The sequence below is a fragment of the Chelonia mydas genome, chromosome 8 (genome assembly GCF_015237465.2).
Source record: "Chelonia mydas isolate rCheMyd1 chromosome 8, rCheMyd1.pri.v2, whole genome shotgun sequence".
NCBI classification, from domain to species: domain Eukaryota; kingdom Metazoa; phylum Chordata; order Testudines; family Cheloniidae; genus Chelonia; species Chelonia mydas.
In genome coordinates this window covers 47,446,201-47,470,029 of record NC_057854.1, presented here as the reverse complement: position 1 = coordinate 47,470,029, position 23,829 = coordinate 47,446,201, and the positions used below count along the sequence as shown (strand labels likewise).

Genomic DNA, 23,829 nt, shown 5'->3' with positions numbered 1-23,829 from the left:
ATAGATCACTTGATATCAGTGACCTATCCTCTATTTACTTCTCCCACATTTTTTGTGTGATCTGCGAACTTTATCAGTGATTTTGTTTTCTTCCAGGTCATTGATAATGTTAAATAGTGTAGGGCCAAGAACTGATCCCTGCAGGACCCCACTAGAAGCACACCTGTTTGAGTCCACCTGTACAATTACATTTTGATATCTATCAGTTAGCTCTTTAATACATTTAATCTGTGCCATGTTAACTTTCTTTCTAGTTTTTTGAGCAAAATGTCATGCAGTACCAAATCAAATGCCTGACAGAAGTGTAAGTATATTACATCAACTCTGTTACCTTTATCAACCAAACTTGTAATCTCATCACAAAAAGATATCAAGTTAGACAGGATCTATCTTCCATAAACCCATGCTAATTGACATTAATTATATTACCCTCATTTAATTCTTTATTAATCAATTCTTGTGTCAGCCACTCCATTATCTTGCCTGGGATTGATGTCATACTGTGAAGCCTATAATTACTGAGTTCCTCTGGTTTACTGTTTTTTAAATATTGGCTTAAGATTAGCTTTCTTCCAGTCTTCTGGAACTTTCCTCCTGTTCCAAGACTTAGTGAAAATCAACATTAACGGTCCAGCAAATTATGTAGTCAGCTCTTTTAAAATTCTTGGATGCAAATTATTCCAACCTGCTAATTTTAAAAATATTTAACTTTAGTAGTTGCTATTTAACATTCTGCTGAAGCTCTACTGGAATGGAAAGAGTTGTCATCTATGACTAATCATGTTTTTCCCAAATACAGAACAGAAATAATTATTAATTACTTCTGCCTTTTCTGCATTATTGATGATTCTATCATATTCATCTAGTAATGGACCAATACCATTGTTAAGATTCTTTTTCTTCCTAATATACTTAAATTTTATATTTTCCTTAACTCTGCTAGCCATAGATTTCTCCTGTGCCCCTTAGCTTCCCTTATCAATTTTCTACAATTCCTAGCTTTCGATTTATATTCATTACTCTCCACTCCCCCTTTCTTCCATTGTTATAAAAAATAAAATATATAACTGCCTTCGCTTGCCCTCTAAACCAGGTTGATTTTTAACCAATACAACCTCCTTCCTTGATTGTGGCTTTTTTGGCATCTGGTAAAGTGTTCTTAAATAATTATCAATGATCAGTCACCTTTTTCTGATAAAATTCTTCCTCCCAGCTGATTTGGCTCAATCATTTTCAGAGGTGTGAAATTGCCCTTTTAAAGCACCCAGTATCGATAGTTCACTAACTTTAACTACTTGCTGACCAATGGTTTGTGATTGTGACTTGTAACCATGATATTGTTTCTGCTACCTGACAGGCTGGCAAACTTTTCAACCAGAATAGTATTATTTATTTGTATTACTGTAGCAGCTAGGAGCTGTAGTTATGGACCAAGGAACCTATTGTGCTAGGTGCTATACAAAGACTGAACAAAAAGGTGGTCCCTGTCCCCAGCTGCTTAAAAGTATGAGAACAGATGGATACAGACAGATGGGGGCGTACAAGGAAACGAGATGTTATTGGTGAGCATGATAGGCTGTGGTCAGCACACAGTGCTCTAACCGTTGTCGTGTTTTTTGTAGGCATCATGGGAAAGGTGAGTGTTTAATGAGGGTAATGAGGAGCTTTGTGAGTGTTTACAGGAAGTTCCTTCCAAGCCTGAGAGAAAGCATGAAGGTACCTGTTTGAAAATTTAACAACTGGATGATGGTACTGGGTCACATCAGTAGCCCCCCGTACTGACTGCTGCTATGGGGGCCTGGGCTTGGAAGCCCTTGCTTCCCTTGAAGTTTCAGCTTCAGATTCCAGCTGTTCTGTCCTTTGATATGATCGCTTGATTCCTGCCAAATTCAACATCATCCCCAGGACTTCAGACATCTTCATCAATGACTATTGCTGTGCTGCTATGGGTTGTTCACCTGCTTTATCACCAATCAAAATAGGCACAGGCTAAAAATAATAAAGCAAGAAATACCTTTAAATACCAGAAATAAAATAAGGTTAAAAATAACAAGTTATTTAACTGATTAAAAATGGGTATGGTTCCAATAAAAGAGGGTAACAGTTAAGGTAACGTAAACAAAGAAAGGCAAGGGTTAAATATGAAAAGCAATATAGAAAATACAGGGTGACACAGAAAATGGCAATAGTTAAAATAAACAGGAAACAGCAGGGTAGGATTAATAAATCTGATCCTACAGACATGTCTGTAGGAACTTTATGCAATGCATGTAAAGTTAAACTTGTACCTAAGTGTTGGCAGTATCTGGGTCAAAGACTATCATTTAGAATTAAATGAGGCATTGTAATAAAAAAGCATCATTCTCGGGAGGGTTTACAGTAAATACACTTTGCTACTTGATAAAGTTACTGTAGATTCTTAGCACGTGAGAACACACTTTCAATGTGTTTGCAGTTTGGTTTATGTAAAAAGTCCAAGGCCCCAATCCTGCAAACGCTTAGGCACCTGTGTAACTATACTCACATGAGTAATGCTATTTAGGTAAGAGAGGGTTCCCCATTTCTAGACCTGCCAGGGTGTGGTACCTTTCACTAGCACTGAATTAATACAATTTAAAATTCCTATTGAAAGGGAAGACCGCAGTGAACAGTGGGATATGTTGTCTCCACATTAGAGGGAGATGACAATCTCCATTTTATGCAGAATTGAAGCAGCTGTGTGGATCCTGGCAAACTGCAACCGTAGGCAAAATGGGTGTCCTGCAATATACTCTTAGAGCAGTCACTTGGGGCGTGTAAACAGGAGCAACATGATCTAAGGATTCAGAGCCTGTGCATGCCCCATCTTTGCCTTCACTCCACCAGTTTCCCATAGGGAGGGATTTGCAGATTCTCACCTTGCAGGAAGGAATGAACCCCTTTAGACCTGTCTAGAATGGTGCTTTACTCAAAAAGCAGTTGTCAAACACGGCTCAAGGAGACCCATTTTGGACATGGTATGTCCAATCAAGGTGGTAAGGGCTAACCTGGATTTGGGGAGAGGGGTTTTTAAACTGTTCTAAATGACTAAGTGTCCTGTCCTTCACTGTACATTATGAGAGAAAAAGGAGAATGTTTGCAGTGGTGTTGTACCCAGGGTATATGAGAGACTAGGTGGGTGAGGGAATATCTTTCATTGGACCAATGTCTGATAGTGAAAGAGATGAGGAGAAGGCATAGGAAAGATACAAGTGTACATTTGGCCACTTGGTGGCACTGTTGTCACAGGGAAAATGTACGAGCCCAGTCTAACCTAACCTTTGTTTCTGCCCCCAGATCTGCTAATGCAAAGGGGATCTCTGCTGAATCTGCAGCCCCTGGAATAAGACTTTGCAGTTTCAGGCTTGTATGGCTCTCTCAAATAAAGAGATACTGGCTAGGAGAGTGGATCAAAATTTTTTGAATTTTGAAAGGAAACAAAAATGTATATTTTTTATATATATATATATATAAATAAATAAAAATATAATTTTTTTTTTTGCTAAAACATTTGTGTTCTACTAGCTACATTAAAAGCATTTCCATACAAGAGAGGCCTTGAGCACTGGTGAGAGCAGGCTACCCCAAGAGGCTGGGAAGAGGCATCTAAATTTTCTGGGATCATTGTGTTTTGCCAGAATAGCTTTCATGTTTTGGAGGAGACAAAATTTTCATGTCACAAATTAGCTTTCATGATCCATGAAAAATTGCATTGCACTGCAATGGGATAACATGTCAAAATGCCTTCTCATTTGGCCTAAGCCCTGACCCGCCTTTAGCTTGACAGCCCTGGAACCTGCAGTCCTCTACGTACAGACAGGTACGATGATGATGATGGCAATACAAAGTGGCTAGCCAAGGGAAGTGAGCAGGTAGTGTAACTGCTGGATTGTGGCTCACCTCTTGCAAGGAAGAGGGATATAGCTTTGGGACCAGGTCTTCCGCTAGCATAGATCAGCGTAGTTCCATGGTCCTTTATATGAATGAGGTAATGATTTATATGGAAAGCATAAATCTCTTGCAAATATGGGATAGACCAGTCTACTGGTGTCTGTTTCCATCAGTGATCGTGCTAGATGTGAGGTTGGAGGGCTGGGCATGTGCTGACGGGCCGTGCTGCATTGCATCTCTGCAGTGTCCGCCCAAGCTCAGGTTGTGCCTGATATGAGTTATTCTAAGAGGGAGAAGCTGTTCTGATCATTGTGACCTCATACCCATAGACTATGGCAGACAGGCGTGTATCTGTGTTGAAATGTCACAGCCAGAGGAGTGGGCTCCCTGGGAGGAAAGTCCCTCAGTTTTCTATTAGACCCCCCCAGGATAATCCTTAATTTTCCCCCTGTTTCCTCCTCACCTGCAGTTGGCTACTGTAGTTATGGCCAAGTAGGATTTTGACACTCACTGGTATGTGTATGTTGTTCCCTAAGAGGAGTAATTGACGTAATGACTCCATGATACTTCCATGATAGGGCAGGGGGATTTGAGCTTGGATATTGATCTCTGGTCTCCTGCATTACACTAATATACCTTACTTAGGAATAGCCAGGAGGGATCAAATCCAAGGTCCATCTAGTGCAATGGCCTCTCTCTGGCTAGTACTAGATGCTGCAGAGGAAGGTACAAAAACTCCATAGTCGGTTTCAATGGTGTGTGGGGGGGGGGGAGGTGCAACCAATAGAAATCATGTAGGGTGGGCCAAGGGCTATACCTAGGATAGTAAACTGACACATAATAGTGGGATGTAATTAAGGAAAAATTAAGCTGGATATGGAAGATCTACTAGGCTGCAGAATGTCTTTTTCCCATGGGAAGTGGTGGAAGCCCCATTGCCTAGTTAGACTGCACAAAGCATTGGAAGGATGAATACTGTAGCAGGGTGGTGGGACAGACTAGGTCACTGCATGGCACTTAGATAGCATCTTCCCTTTGTGGCTCTTGAGGCCTTCTCCATTTCTAATTTCTGTGATTGTATGGTACCTCTATGGGCATTTACACGACACCAATTGTTGTGGAGTCTACTACCAGTATGTGGAAGAATATTAACATACAGGTGGATGCGTTAGTGTACGGTCCCTGAATTATCCTGTATGTATCAGTGCTGCTACAGTATCTTTGTTCTCCTTTGCCAGTGGCTTTCCATGAAAGGTTCCATCTCTCTTCTGGCTCTTTCTTTGTGCTCTGGTATCCTTACTGGTAGGAGCAGTTAGGGCAGACCCACCAAAGTGGTAGGATCCAGTGACAGCTCCCAGAAGCTGCGTTGGTGTTCACAGATAATGTGAGAAAGTGTCTTCAATCTGGTGCAAGAACTATCCGTGCTGGGCTTGGCTCTGGGCTCATTCAGTATTGTTCTTTATTTATTAATACGGCAGTGATGCCTAACGGCCACAATCAGGCTGCACTAGGTGCTGTGCAAACATACAGTGTGTGACCGTCTCTGCCCCAGAGAGCTTGTAGTCAAAATAAGATGTACTAGGTGGATGAGGCAAATAGGTGTGCTGAGTGGGAGGCAGGGTAATAAATGTAACACCATGTGCACAATCCTTAGCCTGACAACAGTGATCACGGCTCCCCACCTGCCTAGCCATTCTCAAGCTGTTCATGTCGCTCCCAGAAAGGCACGGGCTAGAGAAGAGACAAGGTTTCATGGGATGTCATGTTCTGTGTGTAAGCAGAGTCCGAATGAGCTCTACCCTGACATCTGGTGGTGAGCTGTGGAAAAGGACTTCAGGGGCTGATCTAGTTTGCATGGGCACACTCACCCTGCCTAACATGATGGACTGCCTGCCCAAATGGTCACTTTGGCTGCTGTGGGATCCCCACTGTCTTTGTTATTGGGGCAGGAGTAATAAAGCGTTGTTATCCTGGTTATGTGAATCAAGGACAGTAGAACTCTACTTGGCATTTTCTGATGGAGGGACTCATCCTCAACTAAGCAGCACTTGCTAGGCAAGGGACATGGGTTCCAAAACCCAGTGAATTGAGAGAGGCTGGGGACAGGTGTGTGTATCTGGTAGTGTGGGCCCCTTCTGAGGGTCCTAAACACTACTTTGACCCCTCCTCTCTACACCATGTAATAACAGAGCTAATTTTGACTCCGTTAGGAGTCTTGTTACATGCTGCAGAGCTGAAATCACTGATACCTAGATCTAAGCATTGAACCTACTTTGGGCTAGTGATGCACCAGCACTAGGGCCCCCCTACTACCAGCTAAATTCAGTGAGAGCTGAACTCACTAAAGAGTTGTAGTTACTAAGAACTGAGATCACAGAGCTGTATTAAGGAGCGGGGGCCTGAAGACAAGCTGGTGAGCAGCTAGCAGGGTGGTTGGCAGAGAGGAGTGGACAGCAGGATGGCTAGTGGAGAGGAGCGGCGAGCAGAGTGGAGAGCATGGCGGTTGGCGGAGACGAGCGGAAAGCAGGACGGGTTGCGGTGAGGCACAGCTGACGGTGAAGACTGCAGCAGAACCCCATGGAGAGGCATGGCACTCGGCCGTCGACCCGAGCAGCGGAGCATGTAAGATGCCCTCCTTACCTCCCTCCACTTCCACCCAGGCTGGGAGGTAAACTCTGCAGATTAACTTCTGAACTCTGAGGCTGCACTGACCAAGGTCAGAAACTGTGGGTGGGGTGACTGTTTGGTTGCTGGACTTAAGACTCTGAGGGGAAAAGGACACTGCCAAATTTACTTGGGGGTGGGTTTTTTGCTCATGGTTTGTGTTATGAATCCTGTTTGTGGTTCCCCAACATAATGCCGCTTTGTTTCCCTCCTTTTATTAAAAGGCTTTTGCTACACTCAGACTCTGTGCTTGAAAGAGGGGAAGTATTGCCTCTTACGGGAGCCCGGGGGGGTGGCATGTAACTGTCCCAGGTCACTGGGTGGGGGCTTGAGCCGGTTTTGCATTGTGTTATTGAAACGGAACCCCTAGATACTGAGCCCGGTCCTTGTTGCTGCCAACTCTGACGGGCAGAAGGGTTACATGTGTAAGGTACTTATCCGCCCCCCACTCCCTGGTCACCATAGCATCTGAGTGCCGCAGAATCTTGAATGGATTTATCCTCAAAACACTCCTGTATGGTAGGGCCTGGCTGTTCTCCCATTGCACAGATGGGGAACTGAGGCCCAGAGACACAGGCCCAGATTTTTAAAGGTAGTTGGGGGTTGCTGCGCTCAGCAGCGTAATACCTATCTGATTTAGGAACCTAAATCGCATGTTCAAAAGTGCTATAGGCACTTAGGAGTCTAAATCTGAGTGACTGTCAATGGGATTTTGGTTCCATAGTTCCTAAATCCCTTTTGGAAATGAGGGTTAGGATCCTAAATCAGTTAGGTGTGGCACAGCAACACCTAATGACCTTTAAAAATCCAGGCCTAAGTGACTTGTCCAAGGTCACTGAGGGAATAAAGCCCAGGTCTCCTAAATCTCAGGTTACCGCCTTAACTGCTGGGCCAGCTTTCCTCACACCTCCCTTGCTTTGATTTAACGCGACTGCTCTAATCACACGCTTGCCCTGTTGCAGATGCTGAATCCGTTTCCTCTCCTCACCAGCTATTTCACGGATCCTGCCTTCTGCGTTTGGTCTCATTTCCTATGCACATTTTCAGGGAGAACCGGTGGAGTTCCTGGGAATGAAAGGCTGAAGTATCTGGACTTGGATTGCTCCTGACAAGCAGGCAGACTCTCAGAGTAACAGTGCAACAAGGGTAGGCAACGGATTGATCTGGAAGGTAATCCAACAGGCGAAGAGTGCAGTGGGTTTCTTTCTGAACAAAGACCAAGTGTACTGTTTGATTCACGTATGGGCTCTTTTTCTTCCCATAAGGAAAAAGCCCAGGGGCTGTAATAACAGCTGAGACTGGCAGAGGGAAACAAAAGCCAAGCCAGATGACTTGCCAAAGAAGGAACCCTTAGAGCTTGCAGGCTGATATGCAGACTGGTATGTAGAGAGGGGCAGGAATGTAGATGGAAGAATATAGCAACTGGCAGAAGCAGAGGAGAGCAGTTTATTCTAGTCTCCCCGGAGGAACAGGAGCAGACTGAGAAGAGGCCAGAGACTGTAGAAGATGATAGCCCTGCAAAGAAAAAGATGAAAAACCCAGGTTACGGTGAGTTTCCATAGCAACGCAATACTTTTCCTGGGAATTTCAAAGGAATAGATCAAATGTGTCTGTCTAACTCTCAAATTCCAAATCCTCCAGCTCCAGGATTTGCCCACAACCAATTGCAGTGATCACATGGTCACCAAGAGCTTCAGTGGTGCAATAAGATCACGAATGATGGACGCAGACTGAATAACCCGCCAGACCCTCTTAAGGACCTAGCGGGAAATCGATCCAGATGGCACTCGGTCTGCAAGGAGGCTACAGCAGTTTGGGATTTGCCATGGTGATGATGAATAGTAACATCCACCATGGTAAGCTCTGCCCTGACTTTCAACGGGCCAATCTTTGAACAAGTTTCTCCTTTCCTTTCCTGTCCTATTTTGGCCTGGACGGATCTGGGTAGCCGATAATGATTTTTGCGACATAGGAGGCTGAGGGAAGGCCATATATAGGACAGTTCAAAGGGAGTAAAGCATCCTAATTACAACAGGCTGGATCAGCTTTGGGCAACCTCCTGAAGATCCTGGAAAGGGGAAGGTGTGAGCCGCTCCAGGTGGCGGGAAGAGGACTAATTGCCCCAGATGTTTTCTCATGGCAGTGACCTCTGCCCACATGTGCATAATACAATTAAAGCTGACTTGATTCAGTCTCAGTCCAGGTTAACCCTGGGGAAAGACTAGGCTACATGGTCTGACCTAGGTACAATTGAGAGAGATTTGTGTTTACATGCAGGGTGTGCTACAGTGATGCTAGGGGAAACTATAAACCTAGACCATCCCTGACTGGTGTTTGTCCAGCCTGTTTTTAAAAACTTTTCTTTATGTTCTTTAATCTGATTGTTCCTCTATTACTGGTCAGTTTAGACTTATTACTGGGTCTCAAATATTTGTACATAGAAATAATTATCATTTAGAATAAAGCCATGAATTAAATGAATTCAGGAAAAAAACCCCAGTCAAAGTATATAATACCAAATAAGCAGCAGTACTTTAAACAAGGAATCTTAAACCCTCCCCCACCCTTAAACATTTATTATATTTCCTCATATTTCTCCTGACAACCACTTGTTCAACTTCTGACCTGTTTGCAAAAATCTGCAGACCATCTATCAAAGTGATACACGCGCACACGCACACTTGCAAACTTCTGTTCTATGGGCATTAAGTAAATTATTTCTTTAAGATCATATGGCAGATCTATAATTAATTAAACCCTCCATGATATTAGTGTAAAATAATTTAGCGTTTCTAAAAAGGTAAATGTAATTTGCCGATCTGGTATTTGGAAGAATGCTTTCCCCAAAATCAATTCCTTTAGTTTCTAGAGAATAGGAATGAGAAGCAATCTCATTTTAATTATATCTCTTTATTGCTAACAAAGGAATGATTTATGCAATTAAATTAACTGGCTAGAAAATTATTCTCAGCTGGGCTGTCCTAATTCTTTGCTTTCTGAATTGCAGGCTTTTACACTTTTCTATATAGATTAATTTTTCTGATATGCAAACAATGCTCCTTGTGTTCATTTTTAACATTTTCTATTCACAGCTTCCCTTTTCTTAGTGCTGATGACATGAGTAATATTTGTGAACTGCTGGGCTCTGATTCATAGGGTTTTTTTGTGCAGAAAGATAGGAAAAAATCTTTTCTTTTGAATCTCATTATTGCCAGCACAGAGCAAGATTTGGAAGTTTTCTTATCTATTGCCAAGAAACAGCAGCGGGAACATGAAGAAATTGCAAAGATGTCAAAGGATGCAAACTTTTAAAGAGAAGCACTTTAGCATTGGAGAGACATGTGATTTTTGCAGCTGGGGTTTTAGTATTTTCTTCCATGCTCCCTTTGTCTCCCTGGTAAAAGGGAACTGAGGGCAAGCTCCTATCATGTGTTGCATGAAAGCACTACTGGAGAAAGGTTCTGGGAGTTTTTTCTGCAACAGCTGGACAGAACTCTATCTTGATTGTTAGGCGGTGGGAGAAGCTAAACTGCATGTTAAGCACATCATGACCACAAGGGGGCATAGTCTGGAGGGGCAGGGGTATCCTTTGTATAGGATAGGGATTGGGGCACTTTGCTCTGTTTTAGAGAACGTGTGAATGTGCTGGGATGCAAGTTCCCCCAGGTCCTCCTGAGCCTTCCTGCCCTGCATCAGCTAGGATGGCTTGGCTAGCCAGTGTCTGGCCCTCTTGGCTCCACCCCAGTTCCATGGAATTGTCCAAAAGATTTAGGCCTTGTCATTGTGCCTGTGCTTTGGTTGTGGTGCACCTAGCTGCTGATTTGAAGTTCATGAGATTGGGAGTTGGTGTGGGCTCAGGGTTTGTGGGGCCTTGAAGTTGCTGAGATAGAAGGATCAGGCCATGTATTGCCTCTCCTGCTCCTGCTGCCAGGGAGGGGTTTGGGCCAGCCTGGGAGTTGGATAGGAGGAGAGGTCGCCAGAGGCCCCCTCCTTTGAGTGTGCTTCATCCTGGTAGATGGTAAATTCAGGCTAATGGGAGATGTTGTTGCTCAAGATCTCTCAACATCAGGCCACTGATTTAGAATGGATTTAGGGGCCACTGGGCACCCACGTTTGAAAATGCAGGCCTTTAAACTACTGGAGGGGTCTTTCTTCAGAACCCCAGCCCTGTACTTTCCAGCTTCCTCCCTCAACAAAACTAGGACCCTCCTCAGATCTGCTCCCACCCCTGGATCACCCTGTGTTCCCCAGCCTTAAATGGACCAATGGCTTCCTCGTCTCTGTCCATTCCCTGGTCTCAGCGCACCCAGGGGAGGAACCAAGGGGCAGTGTGCTCTGGGCCCCCATTTGGGAGGGCCCTTACAATGACAGAGGGGTGGCCAGGCTGAATGTGAGTGAATGGCATTGCAACCTGGCACACGGGGGCACAGCACCACTCAGGCTGGGTACTTGCCATTGATTGCACGGAAAGAGGTATGGGGGGGATAACCTGGGGTGATCCACCAAGCTGAGAGCCTGGAGGTAGTAGCAGAGTTTGGGATAAAGCCCCCACAGTCAACAGGGCTGGAAGTCAGGGAGAGGTGGGGCTGGGAAATGGCATTGACCCCACAGGCCTGGGCTCCCTGATCCCCTCCCCTCTTAACAGTTCAGCCTCGACCCCAATGCCTGCCAGCTCCTGATATGAGAGTGGGATCAGAACTGGAGTTGGGTTTGGTGCTGGCTGAGGGAAGATGAAGGTTCCTATTCCAGCTGCCATTGAGATTCCAGACTGGCCTCACCTATCAGTGGCCAGAAATCCTCCCTTGTCTCTGGCACAATCTGCTCCCCCTAAAAAGAACCTCCAACGACTAGACACGGGACAGTTCCCAGATGGCTTCTATCCAGGGGCTAGTTAACTTCCCACACATTCCTCCTGTGTCACTTATTGTGAGAGGCATCACTCATTTTAGTCCCCAGATTCCCTGTGTTCCACATAAATTTGGTGTCCCCTCCCCTTGATTGTTGGAAATGTATTTACAGCAGAAAAGATTTAAAAACAAGTACAAAACAGCCAGAGACTACAGAAGGCCATTTAACCTGAAGGAAGGAGTCCTGAAGTTATTTTCAGTTTTCTGCATGGATATTTTTTTTTCATGTCCCTTATTTTAGGTCTTTGTCCTCTGTTACGTCCCACATCTAGGCCTTGGCAGTGTGAGAAGTATGTACTTATTAGATCATCTGTAATTAGTAATGGGAGCATCTTGGTAGATTCAGACACTAGGTTCAAGTGCTTACCCTAAGCTTATCTGAACTTTCTGACCTTGTGGTTGAAAAATTGGCCTATCAAACTTACCAGCATAGATTTTCTGTGATTTCTATTTCTTCAGGATGGGTCAGGATCCCAGCCAGAACAGCCCGTATCACAGGATTCCAGCAATTCCATTCAGGGCACGAGGTAGCAGCAAGGTAAAGAAAATACTTTTAGACATGCAAAATGCATTGACGTTGGTTCTGTTCAAAATCCAAGCAAAAAGTTCATCTCGGTGCTTAGATAAGAATTTGGTTTGTATAATTCTGTGTCCTGTAAAGGGTCGTCCCTCAAACTGTGGTCTGTGGACAGAGAGCATCTGAGAAGTCTGTACAGTTGCTTCCCTTGCAAGGCTGAACTTGATGAGAGTTTTCAAGCTGGGGATCGCCTGCTAGTTCCTGTCTAGAGCCAGAGCTGGTTTAAAAAAAAAGAAAAAAAAAGAAATTTTCACAAAAATTTCTGTCCACCATTTTGACTAGTTTTTTTCCTTCAAAATTAGAAATTTCAATGAAATTTTGTCAGCACAGCACATTTTGGGGAATTTTCAACTGGCTCTATTCAGAACTTTTGGGCTCTGGGGAGCTTTTTGGTAAACAATTTTTTAAAATCAGTCAGCTGTTTTCCCCTATGTAGCTGCTTCATATCTTTGCATATGGGAGATAGAATTTAATTGTGATTAAATGTGTACGTGACTTCAAAATTGGAGGGGATGCAAACACAAGAAGCCAGAATCAAGCTGCAAAGTAACCACAGAGACTGGGTTGGTGGGAGAGGGGGATTGGAGGCAATTAAGGTGCATAGTCCTAAGAAACTTAAACCCCCCCATATAGGTTTCTGGATCGTATATAGGAATCTGAATCCATATAGGATTCTGATCTGGATCACACCATAGTAAATGTGGGGTTAATACCCTCAAAGCCACCAATGTGAGTTCAGATTGCAGGGAAGGGATGTAAACAGCAAAATATGCAGAAGGAAGGGACCATAACTAAGCACCTGTACCCATCACATCAAAGTGAGCTTACTTTCCTCTTGTCTTTTCTACAACCCTACGATGACCTACCAAGCACTACAGTTGCTCGGAGAAAATGTGGGATCACGGCAGGGAGAAGAGGGGTTTAAGTGGCTCACAGTATGAAAATGTTTGAGCCCCACTGTTCTAAAGAGAGGCCTGTAATCCGGGCTAATAAATTTCATGGCAGTGCTGCATTGGTATCTCAACCCCATGCAGGGGACCCAGTCACAGGCTCAGTCACTTTGTGAACAGAACAGGAAAGATCACTTATCAAAAAACTTTCCCTGGGCCCTGCTGGAATGTAGCATCATTTAAACCCCAAACTGAAATGTTAGAAGCTGAGTTATGGTCCCACCTCCCTCCAACCAAGTGTGTACCCTTACCAGCACTGGGGAAAAAAGCACCTGCAGACTTACAAAACCCAGGAAATGCAGAGTCACGGTGCTGCTGCCCACACACGCCTACCTTAAACTCAAGCAGTGGAAAACCAGGAAAGGCAGATTTAAGGTGACTCTTCCCACACAGCTTTAATCTTGCCCCCGCAGGGATGGTGGCAAGAATGGAGACGATAACAATACTTTACCTCTCCCTGACCAAACCTGACATTTTCTGTGCCCAGCATTCCTGCTCATGCAGTCCGATGGACCCGGATTGTGCTCCGTGCAGCACCATTGCTCCGAGGGCTACTTGCTGCTGGCTGACAGAGGCTAAGGGAGGGGTATGGAACTGTGATCTCCCAAGAAGCAGAGTTAAGGCCTCGCCCTGATGTTGCACAGCAATTTCCAAGGCCATCAGTGTATGCATGAAAGTGTGAGAGCATTCACCTCTAATGCGAAACGCCATTCCACCCTAAACTGTGGAGTCATGGCCATGCCCCCACTGATAACAGAAATAACTGAGTGTGAATGACCACCAGCTCCGCTAACAGAATTAATCCCTCTCCCTGTGGACAGTGCCCCGACTCCACCAGCATTTCATCTCAAGTATGGTAGTATTTGGATGAACAGTTGCATGTTCTGGGGTAATAAACGCTCATCTCCCACAAAATGGTTCTCTAAGGAATGGGAAATGTGCCCCAGGGAGAAGATCGTGGTGAGAAAACAAATGGAAGTTACCTAAGTATCTGGCTCTCCTATGTTGACTAGCCTGCCTGGCAGTCAAGCTGCCTAGTTTCTATTTGTCTACTACATTCTGTAATCTCTCTCCATGCAATCTAGCTGAAATAGATCCTTTGGACACTTTGTTTACTCATTCCTTCCAGACCTCCAGTATTGCTGAGCTGTCAGTGACATTCATAAAACAAGCAACAAGAGTAATCCTGCGTAAGAAAGGGGTGCAAACAAGGGAGATAATGGTGGAAGTGATGCTGTTAACAATGTATATATGTGCAGGATGTTGTTTTACTAAAGGAGATAACATTTTCAGTTCTACAATACTAAGAGGGGTATTAGTGTGACAGTGTGGTAATATTGTGATAATGGGCTAATGCTCTGAGATTGGCATTGAGTTGGGCATAAATTAATTTCTGATTTCTTGGCTATTAGTGTTTCATTTTGAAGAAATGCACTTAAAGAACTTTAACTAATTTTCACAAAGTTTTTTGTGTGGGAATTTCCTACTATTGGGCTGAGGGCTGGATAGAGTGATTAGCTACAGAATGGGGTGGTGGGGCAGGTCAGAGGTAATAGTGTCTGCTGTATTTAAAAGTTAAGGCTTGTCTACATAGCAACTTACTGTGTGGCAAGCCAGGGTGTTTATCTACAGTGCACCAACTTGCCACACAGTAACCTCTCTTGTGGACACTGCTATAGCACAATGAAAGACCCAGAGTGCAGCTTGGTGTATTGTGGAGTAAATTCACACCCTGTCTTGCTGGGCAGTAATTTACTGTGTAGACAAGCTCTTAAAACTCTTTCATCCCCTCCATCCAACTGTCCCACCAACACAACCTGAGTTTTCTCCTTGCAAACTGTAAGGGTTTAAATCTGTCTGTATTAAAATTTTGATTTTTATACTTGAAAACTTTATACTTCTAAAAAGTATACAATTAAAATGTACATGCTTATAATTTTCAAGTAGAAAATTAGATCAGATTGCAGGGGTTGAGTGTTTCTATTTGCGACACAGTATAGCTGGAATTTTATTTTGATTTTAAAAATTGTTTGGTTACTTCCTAAAATTTGAAGAATTTTCAAAATCCCATTTTACTTCTCACTGTTTTCACTATTGATTTCCTTTTTGCATTTCTAAAGGGAAACTAGGCTTGTTTGACTTTCCTAGTCAGTTTCACTTCCTACTTCTCATGCTGTAGCCCAAAGCAGTTGGGTTTGGGTTCCCAGCACCACAAAGGAAGGTTTAATTAAAAACTGTTTTCAGTCCACTTTAAAACACAATGATCACATTTCTGTTCAGATCAGGTTTTGCAAACAAAAATCTAGTTTTACACTGCTCTTGAATTTCCATTTCTTGTGAGTTTTTCGTTTATTTCGGTTCATGCTCCTGTAAATTAGAGATAATGGTTAGCTATTGATACCTTATATGCAACAGAATAAATGTGTAAATCAACATAGATCTATAATCAATATTCAACCTTAAATGATAACTATATATATATATAGTTGTGTATATCCACATAGTGCAATAGTCCATACAGTTACTTATGTATGATTTTTGCAAGGCTGGATGGGATTAAGCAACATGATCTGCCTTTAGGAGAGAGTGCAACAGATTGGAGACCTTTGAAATATGCACTGTGAATTCTGGATTTTTGGTTAGATGACTTTTTTTAAGGTTTTTTTCCCTCAGTCCTACGTGCTGGGAAACTTGTTTGACCTTGGTTCCAAGACCTGTGCTCCTGTTGACATATCTTGAGACTGCCCAGGGATGCATTGTGTGTGTAAAAATCATTTGGGAGAAAAGACTACAGGAAAACTGACCAGACTAGTAGTTTTCTATCAATCACAGCCATGGAATTGCTTGCATTTTACCAAGAAACCCCAGTCAGCCCCAGGTTTGGGTGTGGTTGGTCATCTGATGGTATCTGGAACAAGGGTCTTGGTGGATTCTCTATCACTTGGTAATTTTTAAATCCAGATTGGATGTTTCTTCTAAAAGATCTGCTCTAGGAATTGTTTTGGAGAAGTTCTAGGGCCTGTGCTAGGTCAGAGTGGAGGATCACAAATAGATTCCAAGGCCAGAAGGGACCATTATCTCCACCAGAACCTGCCCTTGGGGGAACTTCATTCAATAATGGCACTTCACCTCCAATCTAGCCTTTCCAGCTGGATCCCAGATTGACTGCAGATCCTGCCTACCCAAAGCAAAGATCCAGGACCCTTGTCTGAAGCTATCTACCACCCAATACTGAATCTAAAAGGAGCATCCATTTTTTACTTTCCCCTTCTCCTGATTTCTCTTGGTCTCTGTGTGTTTGGGGGAATTGACTTATTACTGGAACCTTTGCAAGTAACTGAGAGCAATTTGGTTGTGACATCATTAACATTCAATTATTCAAGAAGAGGGCTGAGGGACAAAGCTGGTTTTCCAAGTTGCAATTTTTTATGCATAGTTAAGTCAAAAAGCTAGAAGGATTGAACATCCTATGTACCGAGAGTTAAGCCTAGAACTCTTGAACAGAACCCTAAAATACTAGCTGTGGGGTTCAAACCGAACATCTAAATCTATGAACCACAGCAGGTAGCACTGCTTGAAAAAATTAACGTAAAAGAAACCTAAGACTGACCATACTGGCTTGGACCAATGGTCCATCTGGCCCAGTATCCTGTCTTCTGACAGTGGCCAGTGCCAGGTGCTTCAGGGTGAATGAACAGAACAGGGCAATTACTGAGTGATCCATCCTCTGTCCCAGCATCTGGCAGTCAGAGCCATTGTCTGGAGAATAACTTCAACATTTTGAAGTGGTTGCCTTTTTTCTGAGCTTGGAATGACCCCTTTTTCCAAAACATTTTCCTATTTTTAATTAGAAACTTTAATCAAAACTATCATTGAAAATTTTCAGAAAAAAATTTAATTTTGTGGAACAGAAACGGTCAGTCATTGATTTTTTTAAATAAAGACCATTTTTTAAACAAGAGTTTGGATTTTTTTTTTTACTATTTGCTTAGCTCTAACACTAAGCCTCTTGATTTCTTAGGCACTTTCGTGCAGCAAATGGGAAATTCTGCTACAGAGTCCATGGATATGAAAATAAAGTATGGTTGGTAGACTGTTGCTTGAGTTATTTCTGTTGATATCAAATTCTGTTTGTTATATCCTGTCTCCAAGTTTTCAGCATGCTGTGGATTTTCTGCATTGGGAAGTCATAAGCATGCTGGGGGGAAGTGGGAGACATGGATAGGAGAGGCTGTGGGCACTCAGGAAAGTGCAGGAAGTGGTTTTGATTTTTTTAGAAGGCAAATGGAGGCTCTGAGTCCTGAACAGTGGGTGTGTCATTCTTCACACTGTTAACCTCTCCTTTCAGCTTGAATGAACTTACTCCTGTGCTCATGAAGCTGGGGGGCTAGTAGCATTTACCAGTATCTTGACATGGTCCAAGCAGATATGGAACAAAAATCCCCTACCCAGCAGTGCCAACGCACATCAGTCCTGAATTCTGGCACCCTATTCTGGGCCCCAAGACAGCCCTGCTACAGGGCTTCCCTTGGGACCTGCTGTAAACCTGTTGGGGCAATGAGATCCAAACCATGATTATTTTAGAAGGGTCTAATTCAAATCTCTCTGCTGGAATCTGCCATATCCCAGTTTCATCTCAGCACAGTGCTGGCCATTTTATTGATTCTAAATGACTTTAGGACATTTTGAATATGCAAATAATAATAATTACTATAACAAGGGAAGCAGCTTGGGATTTCTTCATGGTGTGTTTTTTTTTAAAGACTCCTCTGGCCTCTACAGACCCCACTTTTATGCAAATCAAACTTTGCTGGATTGTGTTACCTATTGAAAAATAGTTTCAATTAGAAATTCAATTACAGTGTCTTGGGGAGATGGAACTGACAGTTTCTTTGAATTTTGCACATTATAGAATGCTCTGAAGTGCCATAAATCTGCTAATTGATTTCTGTACCTGTAATGTTTGATTAGGTGTATTTTATTGTCTTCTTGGTTTTAATTAACCCCAGGCTTGTCAAAATGCTTCCACAGACAAAGGATATATGATGAACTGAGATAAACTCTATTAACAGAGGCTGACTTTTGTCAGTAATTGCTATCATGCATAAGAGTTATTAGAAATTAGCGCACAGAAAAAAGAAACTGTACTTTTGGTAACAACTTTTATTGGCTGCTATAAATCCGTTGATTGCCCCCTACATGCTGGAGATAAGCACATGTGAATGACCAAGGGGTCCTAGGGAAAATCAATCACTCGCCAGATGTCTTATAAATATTAAGAGTGACAAAATGAGAAGAATTATGAAGTCTAAGTGCTGAAAATTAAATGGATGCTAATGCTCCTAAACTTGTTCATATTACAGATGCTGGGAAGGCAAGGGCAGTTGTGTACCCAAGGCAGCTTCAACTGTCAGTGAAGCAGAACATGCTAACTCAACTAGATGGCTTGGAGAGATTGAGCTTTTCGCTCAGTCATTGGTTTGGATCCAAACTCAGGATGTTACTAGGGTTGCCAATTTTGGTTGGCAACCCTGGTATTCCTGGAGGTTTCATCATATGACATAATCTTTAATTAAAGATTAAGCTTCAGCTCCTGGAGACTCCAGGACAATCCTGGAGGATTGACAACCCTTGTTGTTATAGCCTGAAGGTTGCTCACTGGCTTAGAGGGCAAGTGTCTAACACACTCATGCTATTAACACAAGTGGCATCTCATTAATGAAGACAAAGAATTGAGTGGACAAGGAGAATGAACTTCCCTGTCACCCTAGAAGAGGTCCATGTAGCTTGCATTTGAGACATTTGTGAGGGATGTGGGGCTGCTCTGTAATAATTTATGAATAGTCTGTTGACCTGGTTATTGAGATGCTTATTGTAGGACTACATTAGTTTAATAGGGGGCTGTAAGGCGAACAAGCAGGAATGGAAGAAAAATAGCTCAAGATGAGCCACTCCTTTGCAAACACTTGAGGGTTGGTAAAGGATAATGGCTGGAGCCACTGGCTCTGAGGAGATGGGCTCAGCATCCTGCAGAGTCTAGCAAACTGGTTTGGGCAAAGTCCAGGAACAGACACGAACAAAGATACTCTGGCTGGATTAAAAGAGACTCTTTCCAGTGGGGAGGCAGTTGCTGGGGAGCTGTTCAGGGAAACCAGGCTGACACAGGCAGCTGCTGGGGTGCCTGAAGAAGCTAGGCCTGCCTAGGGCACTGTGAGGGGATGGTAGGATAGATGTGTGCAGACTGTTTTGAAATCCTTTGATCTCTAAATATTTTCTTTGTTCCTACTGTTTAGGAACAACGTCTTGGTTTAAACAGGCTGTCTGGTCACTCTGTTCCTCATCACAGACTCTTGAAGGGAAGAGCCACAGGTGCCAAATAGACCTGCTGGGTAAGCCTGGTGGGATACTGTCTGTCCCACTCTAGGGAGGTGAAGGCGCAAAGCCTGACGCCTGAAGGGGTGCACTAGCTCTGCAACTGTGACAATGTTTTGGCAAGGTAGTGTGAGGAAAGACTTAGGCTTGTCTACACTATACACTTAATGTAATCCCAGGCTCCAGCCTAAGCCCCATGTCTACACGATGATTAAACAGCTCCATAGCCTGAGTCAGCTGACCTGGGCCAGCTGCAGCTGTGCTGCGGATCTTTTATCACAGTGTAGACATGCCTCTAGGGTTTAACAGAGAGACTAATTATCTCACCAGCTGAGGCTGATTGCTGGACTTATACCAGCTAGGGAGATAAAAAGGCTGCAGACTAGAGGACAGGGGTGGCTGCCAGAGAGGCTACTGGGAGGGAACTCCTTCAGCAGCAGACTGCCAAGAAGCCTCCCAGGAAGTTGGACTTCTGGAGCAGGAGAATCAAAGCATGAGTTGGGGAGAAGCCTACTGAAGAGCCGAGTTGGAAGTAGCAAGGGAATGGGAGGATCTGGTTCGAGCAGCTCCCTACATAGTCCCTGGACTGGAACCTAGAAGAGTGGGCAGGCCTGAGTTCCTCTACCATCCCCAGCAGAAGGACCAGTAAGGACTTTGGAGCAAAAGGGTCAGGACCCCACGGGAGGCCTGGGACTATTGACCCTTCAAGTAGTGTCGCTATGGGTGCTCCACTGGAGGTGTGTCTGCGTCCCTGTGCTGCTGATGGGAGAACTTTGGTACCAGTGTCCATTGGGCCCACACATGTGTTGTCTTCTCGTGCTGCACCCCGAGGCTAGCTAGCATGCACAGGCTACCCATCCTCAGTTCCTTCTCAACCATCCCGGCTAGAGATGGAGCCTTTTAACAATCTGCTAACAGATCGTTAACTCTCCTTTTCAGTTGTTAATCTTTAGTTTTTAGAAACCTTCTTGCTTTCTTCTGATTTTATTTGGCTCTTCCTTAACAACAACAACAACAAGAAAAAACAAGACAGAAAAGACTTTCTTCTTGTGTTGACCCTTGGTCGTGGAGCGGGGGAGGACCCCCTGGACAAATGTATGCCTGGCTCTCTGGGCTTCAAGTGTTGCACTTGCAGCGAGGTGATCCTGGTCGTGGACAAGCACTCCCAGTGCCTTTGCTGCCTCAGCGAGGGCCACATCCAATAAAAGTGTTCCCTCTGCCAGCAGCTCCGACTGAGATCCCACAAGGGCAGAACACTCTGCCGGAAAATCATCTTTATGGAGGCGGCTCTAACGGGCATGAGTCTTCCCCTCAGCCTTTGACTTCAGAGGATAGTGGGTCAAAGAAATGGTGTGTGGACTCCTCTCACAAGTCAAAAAGGAGAGTGGGAAAGTGCCCTCAGCAAGCCCAGGGATAGTTGAACCTCAGAACTTGGCAGCACTGCAGGCATTTTGTGTGTTCAGCCACTGCCAGCTGAAAACGAAACATCACATAGCTAGGAATAATCTTGAGCCTTTGTGAGACAAGGTCAGACTGCTGCACACTTACAGTTTGCAAATCAGAATGGAACAGAAAGTTATGGAAGAGTGAGTAGTAGTGACCTTGGGTTTAGGTGCCTCGACATATACTGTATTGTATTTCTAGCGAAAACAACTGAAACGTTTTGAGATAATGAGTAGTTTGTTGAAATTAAGAGAATTGGTGACCCAGGAGAATTGGGTTATGCTGTCCCACTAGGAGTCACTATAGGTTATGTGCTTTGTTAGTGTTAGCTATAAAAGATTGGGTAAAAGTAAATATCTCAGAGCAGTTCGAGGGAGCTTTTCTTAGGGTAAGGAGCTGATGTTTAAACTGGATGGAAAGAGGGCCCATGGAAGCCCAGCTGGTGATCACTCAAAACCAACTCAGACTGTGGGTAACTATATCTGGGATGTCCTAAACTTATTGTGCGTGTGTGTGTGGGTGCGTGCTTAATATCTAATAAACAGTAGTTTTAGATAAAAGCAGGCTTGCTTGTATCAATCATTTATCAGATGGAAGCGCTATGTTCCCATTGACTTATTCCTGACACTGCCTGGAGAGAAACAGTTAAGTTGCCACTGTTTTCGGGTCTGCAATCCCCAGGTAACTACTCTCACACCCAACCACTGAGATGTTCCTTAAGGGAATAACAAACCTCTTCCCTCAATCTTGATTTCCTGCCCCCTCCTGGGACCTAAGCCAGGTGTTGAAAGGGCTAACTAGGCTCCCCCTTCAAACCTATGGCCACCTGTTCATTAACACACTTATAGAAGAAAACAATTTTTCTTATTGCAGTTACCTTGGCTAGAAGAATAGGGGAAATAGCAGCTCTGATGGCACATCCCCCTTACACAGTATTCTTCCCAGATAAGTTTACACTTAGGCTGCATCCAAGGTTCATCCCCAAAGTGACCCCATCGTTTCACATGAATCAGTCTAGTCACCTTCGAGACAATAGGGAGGCCATACTATATACCCTTGACTTTAGGAGAGCCCTTGCATTCCACCTCGATAGGACAAAAACCTTCAGGAAGTCCCTTAGGATATGTCTACACTACGAAATTAGGTCAAATTTATAGAAGTTGGTTTTGTAGAAAGCGGTTTTATACAGTTGATTGTGTGTCCCCACACAAATGCTCTAAGTGCCTGTAGTCGGCGGAGTGTGTCCACAGTACTGAGACAACCGTCGACTTTTGGAGCGTTGCACTGTGGGTGGCTATCCCACAGTTCCCGCAGTCTCCGCCACCCATTTGAATTCTGGGTAGAAATCCCAGTGCCTGATGGGGCTAAAACATTGTCATGGGTGGTTCTGGCTATATATCATCAGGCCCCCGTTCCCTCCCTCCCTCCCTCCATGAAAGTAAGGGCAGACAATCGTTTTGCGCCGTTTTGCTTGAGTTACCTATGCAGACGCCATACCACGGCAAGCATGGAGCCCGCTCAGCTAACCATCACCGTATGTCTCCTGGGTGCTGGCAGATGTGGTACTGCATCGCTACACAGCAGCAGTTTATTGCCTTTTGGCAGCAGACAGTGCAGTATGACTGGTAGCCGTCATCGACGTAGTCCTGGGTGCTCTTTTAACCGGGCGCCTGGGCAAACATGGGAGTGACTCAGCCAGGTCATTTCCCTTGTTTCGTCTCGTGGCGATTGAGTCCTACTGGCAGTGCACTGTCTTTTAACCTCCAGCTAGCAGAAGATGATGGCTAGTCATACTGCACCGTCTTCTGCCGAGCACCCAGGAGATGAGGATGGCTAGCGGTCGTACTGCACAGTCTGCTGCCAGCAAGATGTATAAAGATAGATGAAGTGGCTCAAAACAAGAAATAAACCAGATTTGTTTTGTATTCATTTTCTCCTCCCTCCCTCCCTCTGTGAAATCAACGGCCTGCTAAACCCAGTTTTGAGTTCTATCCTTGAGGTTTTGAGTTCTATCCTTGAGGGGGCCATTCAGTTTCTCGCAAAGCCACCCCCTTTGTTGATTTTAATTCCCTGTAAGCCAACCCTGTAAGCCATGTCATCAGTCGCCCCTCCCTCCGTCAGGGCAACGGCAGACAATTGTTCCGCGGCTTTTTTTGTGCAGACGCCATACCATGGCAAGCATGGAGCCCGCTCAGATCACGTTGGCAATTAGGAGCACATTAAACACCACGCGCATTATCCAGCAGTATATGCAGCACCAGAACCTGGCAAAGTGAAACCGGGAGAGTAGGCGACGTCAGCGCGGTGACGTGAGTGATGAGGACATGGACACAGACTTCTCTCAAAGCACGGACCCTGGCAATGTGGGCATCATGGTGCTAATGGGACAGGTTCATGCGGTGGAACGCCAATTCTGGGCTCGGGAAACAAGCACAGACTGGTGGGACCGCATAGTGTTGCAGGTCTGGGATGATTCCCAGTGGTTGCGAAATTTTCGCATGTGTAAGGGCACTTTCATGGAACTTTGTGACTTGCTTTCCCCTGCCCTGTGGTGCAAGAATACCAAGATGAGAGCAGTCCTCACAGTTGAGAAGTGAGTGGCAATAGCGCTGTGGAAGCTTGCAACGCCAGACAGCTACCGGTCAGTCGGGAATCAATTTGGAGTGGGCAAATCTAGTGTGGGGGCTCCTGTGATGCAAGTAGCCAACCCAATCAAAGATCTGCTGATATCAAGGGTAGTGACCCTGGGAAATGTGCAGGTCATAGTGGATGGCTTTGCTGCAATGGGATTCCCTAACTGTGGTGGGGCCATAGACGGAACCCATATCCCTATCTTGGCACCAGAGCACCAAGCCGGCGAGTACATAAACCGCAAGGGGTACTTTTCAATAGTGCTGCAAGCACTGGTGGATCACAAGGGATGTTTCACCAACCTCAGCGTGGGATGGACGGGAAAGGTACATGACGCTTGCATCTTCAGGAACTCTGGTCTGTTTCAAAAGCTGCA

General features: G+C 44.4%; 1 protein-coding gene across 2 annotated transcripts in view; it reads left to right on the top strand.

The window, feature by feature from the left end:
* NUF2 (NUF2 component of NDC80 kinetochore complex) overlaps window positions 1-18,497 on the top strand; it is a 56,116-nt gene extending 37,619 nt beyond the window's left edge. Inside the window, exons 14-15 of one of the 2 annotated variants that reach the window (XM_043521552.1) lie at window positions 11,940-12,018; window positions 18,371-18,497. In XM_043521552.1, coding sequence (XP_043377487.1) covers window positions 11,940-12,011 — 72 coding nt within the window. In that variant the 3' untranslated portion in view covers window positions 12,012-12,018; window positions 18,371-18,497. Of the gene's footprint in view, window positions 1-11,939; window positions 12,019-13,420; window positions 14,950-18,370 lie in introns of those variants that run through there. The other variant, XM_043521551.1, reaches the window with a different exon arrangement.
* Window positions 18,498-23,829: the final 5,332 nt, after the last annotated feature.